Source organism: Chinchilla lanigera, unplaced genomic scaffold, assembly GCF_000276665.1.
Source record: "Chinchilla lanigera isolate Chin_1 unplaced genomic scaffold, ChiLan1.0 scaffold00012, whole genome shotgun sequence".
Classification (NCBI taxonomy): domain Eukaryota; kingdom Metazoa; phylum Chordata; class Mammalia; order Rodentia; family Chinchillidae; genus Chinchilla; species Chinchilla lanigera.
Window position 1 is genome coordinate 7,309,272 of NW_004955413.1, and position 9,562 is coordinate 7,318,833.

The following is a 9,562-nucleotide window of genomic DNA, read 5'->3' on the forward strand; positions in this document are numbered from 1 at the left end:
GCAGCTCCCTGTGTGCCGGAAGCCCTCTGTCAGGTTGTCATGTTTCTTTAAACACATGACAGGCAATTTTTTTGGTAAGTGTTTTCTTACCATGCTGAATAGAGAATAAAATAATAAAAATAGTAGAAAAAAAGATGGAAGGAATGAACTTAATCTTGTGATCTCTTAACAACTGCCCATTTTATCAAGTGAGGTTGTGTGACTGTAATTTCTGTAGGTATGTTGACTGTAATGAGTGATTACTATTTTGAAAATTATAACTTCAGAAGGAATTTAGCTTGCACTTGCAAGTATAATTACTTTTAAGACAAAATGTAACTTTTCTCATATTTTGTTCTAAATGTCAGTATCCTTTGCAGTCTAAAATCACTTTATAAAATATGTTATCTCTATTAAAATTATTTTCTTACTAATAGCTTTAGTTTGAAACTCAAAATTCTAAAAGTTTGATGAGAAAGAAAATTGTAAATATTAACCCAACCACTCCCGATAGCAAAGCTTGTTTAATGACCGAGGTGTTGTTGCTGCTATTGTCAGTTTGAGTTAATTGAACCAGTGTGCTGCTGCGCGCACACACACTGAGGCCTACCAAGATATAAAGGTGATATTTCAGCTGTAGATATGGATCTTAGGAATAATAGCAAAGAAATGAAAATATGAACTGCTGCTTTGAAGTCGAGCCTGTGTTGGATACATGTTTTGAATTTTTGTTCTTAGACTTTCAAAGTGTTCAGGCATCAGAGAGCAAGATGAAGAGTCTTAATAAATGGATTGATGATTTCCAAATCAAAGCAGAAATATTTCCTCAGGTCCAAAATGTCGCCAACCAAAATAAAGGTAATATTAGGGCTGGAAGAAACTATCTTTTCCGAATGCTGGATGTTTTTTCTTCTTGCAGCCCTAAGATCTATACAATGATTTTACTCAACAGGGAGCATTCTGATACAGCAGTATGATTGTGATAGATTTTTGGCTCTGTTTTGAGGTATGGCCAAAATATTCAATGCGTGTTTCAATTTTAAAAAATTACAGTGAAAGACACATTGCCATTAACCCACCTCAAAATGCTCCACCTCTCTTGGAACACACTTACCCTATCTTTCTTGCCACTCTCTGAAGCAGTTCTAAAACTTCTTGTTTGTGAGTGCCTTTATAAGGTATGGTAGAAAATATGGTGAAGGCTGCTCCTGAGTGCCATCCAACAGGAAGGCAGGCTCACAAAAATGTTATGCTGTGTCCTCATCTGTTTTATTTACTGGATCTGGTACTGTGAAACTTCTGGCTCTTCCTCAAAGTCAAAAGACCATGACCGGTATATGTTTTAAATCAATTCAGGACATTGAGTTAGTCATAAGCGCCCAACTGAAGACAACGCAGACTTTCAGAAAGACTTCAGGAAGTAGCAATAGTGGAATAAATGTGTTTGAAGTAAAAAGGAGTATTTTCAGGATAGGGGTGGTTTGTAGCAGTGTCTGTTACTGTGGCAATTTTTTAAAAATGTAAACATTTATTGTATTATTTGATCACACCATGTACTATGTCATTTTATGAAATGCAATGAGTTTATGAAAAACTAAGTTGTTATCAACATAGTCTCCTAACTAATTGGCACATAGAATCACGCATTTACATTTATTGAATGTATAGTGCATGCCCGTCATTAGGCAGATGATCAATAATATGGGTCCTACACTTGGGAGGCTTTCAGGAAAACTGATGAACTAAAAATACACCAGTGTGTCAAAGCATGCATTTGAGGTATGTGCAAGATGTTCAACAAACCCAGAAGCAGAATTTAAATATCAGAAAAATTGTAATTTCACAGCATTTATGTTGCTCTTTAAGGAGTTTAAAATACCAATGTAATTGTTGTTTCTTTATACCAGATAAATTATAATATAAAATAGTCTGTGTTCATGATGAAATTTTATAAGAGCCTTGAATTAAAATACTCCCTTTGGCTTTGAGTGATTGAGCCAATGGTGAACAATTAAAACAAGAAATCCAGGGTTCCTCCGTAGTTGCTGTGGTTAAAAAGCTGATGTCTTAATAATCAACTGTTTCAGCCAACTAATTCGGCAGGAAAAGTGACTTGAACAAAAATGAACATTTTAGCACTTGATTACATCATTATGTAGCTCTTGAAATAGTACACAAATCAGATGCAGTGTACATTCTCATCTGGTTCTGTTTCCTACAGAAATCTTAAAGAGGCTCCAAACCCAGAATGCAGATCTCATCAAGGCTGTGCAAAAACTAATGGCCAAAGAAGGTAATCTGGAAGGGAGAGTGTTTTGAGCTGGTATTGATTTCTTCCATCAGCGTCATTCTTTCAAGTGGGAAGGCCATGAAGCAGGAAGGTCTTGTGTGTGAGGTTCTGTGGATTCTATTATAAACATTTTTCTCCCAGGACACAGGTGTGGATGTCCTCCAAACCACTGGCTGCAGTATAGAGACCACTGCTACTACCAAACTGTAGAGATGGTTTCCTGGCTAGACTGCTCTGATCTTTGCATTTCTTTGAATGCTACATTTTTAGAGTCCAAAAGGAGCTCATTGATGGTAAAGTCTAATCTTCTGCTTTACATTTCTGATGTGAGCACAGAGTAGGAACCATGGGCAGCTCTGACACAAGGGAGAAGGATGCACTTGCTTCATTATGAACAGTGTTTCCGGGTGTCCTCACTTAGGCAGGCTTTTCCTTTCCTTGCATCCAGGCATCTCTTGCTGTAGGAACCTTGCACTCACCTACCATTCTGCAGTCAGTGTCCCCTCAGGTAGAGTCAGTGCTTTCTGCTCACTTGAAGAAGTTCCTTCTTTATGTACTTACTTAGGCACTTTCTTAGTAATAAGAACTTCCCAACAGCCCTAGGGAAAAGCACCGCCTGCACATCTGTGCTCCTCACACATCCTCCTTTCCCCTGTTCTAATCTTCCAGAGTGTTTCCTCATATAACATATAATTTCCTTTTGTTTGCCCCAAACCTCCCCAAGGCAGGGATTACTGCCCAGTTGTATATCTAAAGATTGAAGCATAGAGCTGAATAAGCTAAAAAATGAATGAAGAAAGGTGTTGTGGTGTAGTGCCCTGGATTATAAATCCTTCCATTAGTTATCTTTATATTTCTCTGTATTTAAATCGTGTTTTGAAACATGGACACATGCTGAAGTAGAAAATACTATTTTTGATGTTTCATTTATTAGACAGCATATATAGTCTGCTGTTCTTTTATGATTCTTTCATTTCTTGTTTGACACAAATTCATACCGGTCATCTCTTATGCTGTATTTTTTCTTATGCTCTATTTATAAAGAACTTTGTGTATTTTGTCTTCATGTAGAACATCATGGAACTGCTTTCAGGAAATCACACCTGGATTGGCCTATCTTATAAGCAGGAGGACAACCAGTGGAAGTGGGTGGACGGCTCCCCTCCTTTGCTTGACCTGTAAGTGTCTGGTGGGATATTCCTTATTCCTTTCTCAGTGTGTCAGTATCCTTTGTGTATAGAGCAGGAGGAAATAGAGAAGATTCCTGGGGACAGATTTTCCATGTCTTGCTCTTTTTATTTCATATTATGATGGGATTAGTTTCATAAAACATAAAGTCATTTGGATATTTCATAATATGTGGATAACATGTCTTTAGCATTAAATGACTCTAGTATTAATACACTTCTATTATTAAATGATTTCATGGATTAAAATTGTTGGTAATAAATGTATTGAGATTAACATCCTGATATATTATGTATAAATTGTTTCTCCTCAGCCAATGACTCTGGATCTCTTTAAACGAGTTTTAAGTAGCTTTTATTTACATTGTCCTTCAGAAAACTTTGTGTTAAACAAATGTAGAAGAAACATAGCAAGCTGTCTCATCAGTGTTAGTTTCAAAGTTTAGGTAAAGTTGATAGCTCATTATTTTATTTTGTGCTTTTATTTCATATTTTTTGGTGCTTAATAGTGACATCCTGCACCTTGTAGAAAATCTTTTGCCTGATTTTCATATTTATCTTTTATTTCTCAGATAAATGTCTTATGTATTAAAATATAACTTCTCTTTCCTGCATACCTTGCCGTTTTTCTTCACTAATTTAGTTTTAAAGCTTTTTTTGTTTTTATTATATGAAAGAATATTTAACATTTTACTAGATTGAAATTGTCTTTATTCATTTGTAATTTATTGTGGGACATGAGGGGAAAAGCTGAGATACTGTATGTACTTGTGCATGCATATACAGACATAATTGTCTTTCTGTCTCTTTCTATATATATTTATATTTCAACTAAATATACTGTTTAAATGATTTATTTTGTTTTATTTCTATTCATATTTTTATAACAACATTAAAATGTAATATTTAATTTAATATTTAAGTAATTTATATCCATTTAATGTAATTTAAATATTTCATCATCTGTGTGAACATTTTGGTAAATATACTTGGATATTTTTCTGGGCTTGCTTGTCCTAATATATCAAATTATGAGTGTACTCTTACTTTCATAGTAATCATTTTACTTACTGGAGTTTTGTTGTTGGTAGCTCTCCAATCCTTTAAACTTTGTATGATGTTTGGGATGTAGAACACTCAGGAATCAATAAATTAGGAGGGTTTTTTTTTTTTTTTTTTTTTTGTACTGGAGATCGAACTCAGGATCTGGTGCTTTCCAGACAGATGCCTGTGCCGCTGAGCTATATCCCCAGCTAAATTAGGAATATATACAAAAATTTGGACAGTTTGTATTTACTAATAGTTCCTAATTTCCTTTGTCATATTCCTCTGGCACTTTGGAATGAAATACACTGTGTACTTAATAGTTGAGCAGAAAACTTTACCTTTATCAGACTATATCATAGAACTAGTTTTGTGCTAGTGTTGAGGGGTAGTCTTGTTGATACTGACCTCAAATAACAGATCTCTAGTCAGAGACAATTCAATTAGAATACTTACCAGCATCTTCTCTGTGGTATTTCCCTTAGTGGTGATTTTTTATGTTGAAGTGTATATCACAGGAGACTGTGCTGACACATTACACACACATATGTAATTTTAAAGTTTATTATTAAGTTTGGTTGACTTTTATATCTGATGCAATGTACTTATAAGTAAAATATACCTCTTTCACCTGTACTTGTACATGGATAGTTAAGTAGCTTCTATTACGCTCACTTGCATTGCAATTTAATTTTATATCATATATAAAATATAATTATATAATTTATACCATATATATAATTTTATATCATATATCAATATCATATATTGTCATATATTTCACCTTGCAAATTATTGCTAGACTGTTTGAGCCAGTCCAGCCTCTTTCTCTATACAAGTGTATTTTTTCTACTCATATATCAATATCACACTCTGTAAAACTGGTTTATTACTTGTATATATATGTATATATATATATATATACATATATATATTTCTTCTATAAACACACAAGAGAGAAAGAGTATTTATAGTCTCCGCAGCACTTAGTATAATGAATTTCATGCAGAAGTTCTGAAGTTATACCACTTACTTGCAACACACTGAGTGAGTAATGAATTTTGTTTTCTAATTGCTCAGGGGTCTGCCAGAATCAAGTGCCGACCTCCAGGGGCAGTGTGTCTATCTGAATAAGCAGGTAATTGGTACTGAGGACTGCACCACACCCTCCTCATGCCTGTGTGAGAAGTCTGCTTATGCTGCGAACTCTGAAGGTTGCTAAGGAAAAGCTACGACGCTCCTGTCCTTATTGCCAAGGTTATCTCATTTAATGTGTAACTCTTTTTATTCATGGAAGAAACTGAGTTTGAGATAGAAAGAGGCGGAATATAAGATTACAGGGAAAATATCGGTGTAGCCTCCCAAATTTAGAAATTTCAGAATTTGGTTACTTTTGTTAGAATTATATAATTGAACTAATAAATACATTTTTGGCATGAATGTTTAGACTCCTCCGATCTTTTTTGTTTCACAATATATTTACATATTCATTTAGAATTGGGACTCTATGGATGCAAATCTTCAAAGCAAGTGCAACGAGAAATACATCATAAATGATTCAACTCATTCAAAGTGTGGTTAACAGTACAAAACTATCAGTAGTAACAAAAGTAGGAAATTTAAAAAATAAAATTTAATTAAAACAAATTTCTGAAGTCATCTATTTTCCAAGTTGCTTGCATAAGTATTCCTAGTAGATTTTAAATTATATCAAGAGGGAGCTTGAACTCTATTCTTGTCTTAGTGACATTTTTCCTGAAAAGTGTATCCTGGAATAAGCTTTGGGTCTAGTTTTCTCCCATAATATAGGATTTCAAGTTTTCATTCTATTAATTTCCTCCCTCACATATGGACAACTACTTTTATTTAAAAGTGTATTACTTTCAGGACATGAACCTGTATCTCCATCCGCATCTTAAACTCAGGTTCTCTTCTAATTGCCATGCTCTGCTCTAAGTTTACCTACAAAGTAAATGTTTGAGCAAAAAGTTTACACCGATTGTGTGCTTTCCACATTCCAGTTGTTATTCAGAATATTATTATTTGGATTCTCTCCTCTCCTATTCACTAGGTGGCTGCTGTTTAACACACAAATCTGTTATTCATTCATCCACTCAGTTTGAACACTTTTTTGATTTGTCTTTATTTTATCACTAACTTTAATTCATAAAGTCCACTTTTTTCAATCCTTATGCCATCTTATCAGCAGAATTTTAATTTACTTTCACTTTTTTTGTGAGGTTGACTATCAAATCCAAGCCCTTGTGCATGCTAGAGAAGCACTCTACCAGTTGATCTACACCCCAACCCAATTAAAAGCATTTAAGTGAATTATGATTTCATTATTCTTTACAAATATTATTTTTATTTTATTATCTTTGGACACAGCAGTATTTTGTTGTTTTCTTCCTACTATGCTGGTCCTATAGTCTTAGTTCCTTTGTGAATTTTTCTATAATTGCTCTTTCATGCTTTTCAACTTAGAATTTTCACTAGGAAACATTCATGTCACTTAGGATGATATTTGATTTATTCACACAGATGCAGTAAGAGGAACATTGAGGTAAGTAATAAGACAAGGCCTGAGTGTAAATATCTTCTATTATATTTTCTACATATTTGACATTCTATAAATTCTACAACTGTGAGTTTCAGTTTTCTAATTAATAAAACAGAGATGATGTAATAGCTGTAATTCACAGTTGCTGGGGGATTAAATAGTACCATATGTTTGAACAATTTAGAAGAATACTTTAAAACAGCAGAGTGAGTGTAAGTGTTAGATTGGTATTATTTTAATTAAGCAGGAAAAATTTAAGTTCCTTATAGACTGTGAAGCTCTATGTAATTTTAAGGTATCAAATATAGAATATCTTTTCATGTCTAAATATGTTAAGAAAAAGTAAATACAGTAATGACACATAAAATTTACTTTGTGCTAAATACTGTAAGTGATTCATAGGGATTTAGTTAATCTTATGCTCAAGATAACTCTATAGTGCAGCTTATAATATCAATTTTTAATACTATCCCCATTAATAGAAGAAAGAAGTAGTTAAATTTTCAAGGTTTTAGGATATAATAGTAGATCTAAAATTTGAACTCAGAAATCTTAATGCTGAAGTCTATGCCCTGAAACTCTACCATATTCACATTCACATGTGTGGTACCTACTCAAAGAAGTGCACAGCATAGGTATAATACCGCACTTCTTGGAAAATAACATTATATTGGAAACCCTAAAAAGCAGAGAATAACATGCTTAATGGTTCTATATTAGCTGTGTTAGTCAACTTTCCTATTGCGTGGGCAAGTACTTGATATCTGTAACTTAAAACAGGAGAAGTTTATTTTGGTTCAAGTTTCAGAGATATTGCAATGGCAAGCAGAAACACTGAAGTGGCACCCAATATTTGGAGGCAGATTTACTTACTTCAACAGGCATTGATAGGGATCATTCCCAGAGTATCAGGGCCTTGATCTCTGGTGGTCCAGGGCTTTTTTTTTTTGTCTTTTTGAGACAGGGTCTCACTAGCCCAGGCTGTCTCAAACTCACAACGATCCTCCTGCTTCAGCCTCCTGAGTGCTGGGATTACAGGTATACACCACCACACCTGGCCTGGTCCAGGGCTTTTATATGATGCTCAAGTAGGAGGTACAAAGGCCAGACAGAACAGCCTGGCAGTTCTTGTGAGTAGCTAGCAGGATTGGATCATCATTTACAGGGTAGATTAATAATCATCAGTTGATGAAGCTTAGTACAATGGTACAATCAGGCATCATGCATGTTTGGTTATACTCTCCTGGTTACAGGGGTCAGGAAAATAATTACAAAGCCATGAAGCAGTTACAGAGCTAGGTAGTTTCAAAAGAATAAAGGTTTAAAAGGAACAATTTCTCTTTACAGTTTTTCTCTTTCACTTTCAGTCCATGTTCAGCTAGGTCTGAGGAAACAGCATTATGGAAGAAGGGTATGGTGGAGCACACCTGCTCACTTCATGGTGGCGAGGAAGCAGAGCAAAGAAAATAGTACTACACTTAAAGGGACCAGGAACTACATACAGTCCTCACGGTCATGGACCCATGACCAACTTCCTCTAACCAGGCCACATTTCCTAATAATCCACTCAGTTATAAACTCAATAATGTTTTAATCCATTAGTGACTTTAGTGACCTAACAATCCAATTATCTCCCTAGAGGTCTGTTAATCTATGCAAATTGGCAATCAAGATTAAGCATCACATCAATATACGACAATGGGGTATTCAGAAGACAATACAAGCGTGTGCAGTTTTGCAGTAGAATTCTAGTGACAGAGAATATGTTCCTTGAATAACAGAGTTCTCAACAGAGTTTGAGATGTTCTGAAAAGATTGCAAGTCAGTTTCCTGGGAAAATATCACCTGAGCCAGAAGTTAGTGTATTGAAAGTACTCTGAGGATAAACACTTTGGAAGAAAGAGGAAAGACGTATTGGATAGAATGAGCTATAATGAAGTTACAACTAAGCTTCCGCCAAAGTAATGAAGATCTCTTCATAATAGTCACAAATTGGGGTGAGGCTTGGGACTTTATACCTCTTGTGTTTCTCAGTCCAGGGAGAAATGGCCTATAGAATGGCTAGCGATCTTGAGCAAAAATTTTTAGCTAGAGGAAACACTTCTGGGCCAAGAGCTACAAGGTGGATCTGGGCTCAGATCCCAGGATCTGTGCAAATCAATACATTGTCCTGAAAGAGAAATCTGGGAACACCATGGTATTCAGGCATTCAGCAGAGGACAAAGAACTCAAACCTGAAGAACTGATTTGAATTCACGAGATATGTTATGGGTAAGCAGCTTTCCATCAGAGAAAAGAGGGTCAATAACAAACAATGACATTGAAGAGCAATAAAAAGCTCCCAACAAAGAAAAGACCGGGACTGGAAGACTCACTGTTGACCTTTGTCAGATTACGAAAGAAGAATTAACACAAAGTTCTTCAAATTATTCTAAGCTACTGTCCAAACTATTTCCAAATTTGCAAATAGGGAAGCAACACTCCAAAACTCATTCTAAAAAG

The 9,562-nt window shown here is 34.9% G+C and overlaps 1 protein-coding gene across 1 annotated transcript in view; it reads left to right on the forward strand.

The window, feature by feature from the left end:
- Window positions 1–5,722, forward strand: part of LOC102020901 (killer cell lectin-like receptor 6) — a 9,634-nt gene extending 3,912 nt beyond the window's left edge. Inside the window, exons 3-7 of the mRNA XM_005379619.1 lie at window positions 718–837; window positions 2,201–2,272; window positions 2,411–2,562; window positions 3,341–3,447; window positions 5,581–5,722. Coding sequence (XP_005379676.1) covers window positions 718–837; window positions 2,201–2,272; window positions 2,411–2,562; window positions 3,341–3,447; window positions 5,581–5,722 — 593 coding nt within the window. The remainder of the gene's footprint in view (window positions 1–717; window positions 838–2,200; window positions 2,273–2,410; window positions 2,563–3,340; window positions 3,448–5,580) is intronic.
- Window positions 5,723–9,562: the final 3,840 nt, after the last annotated feature.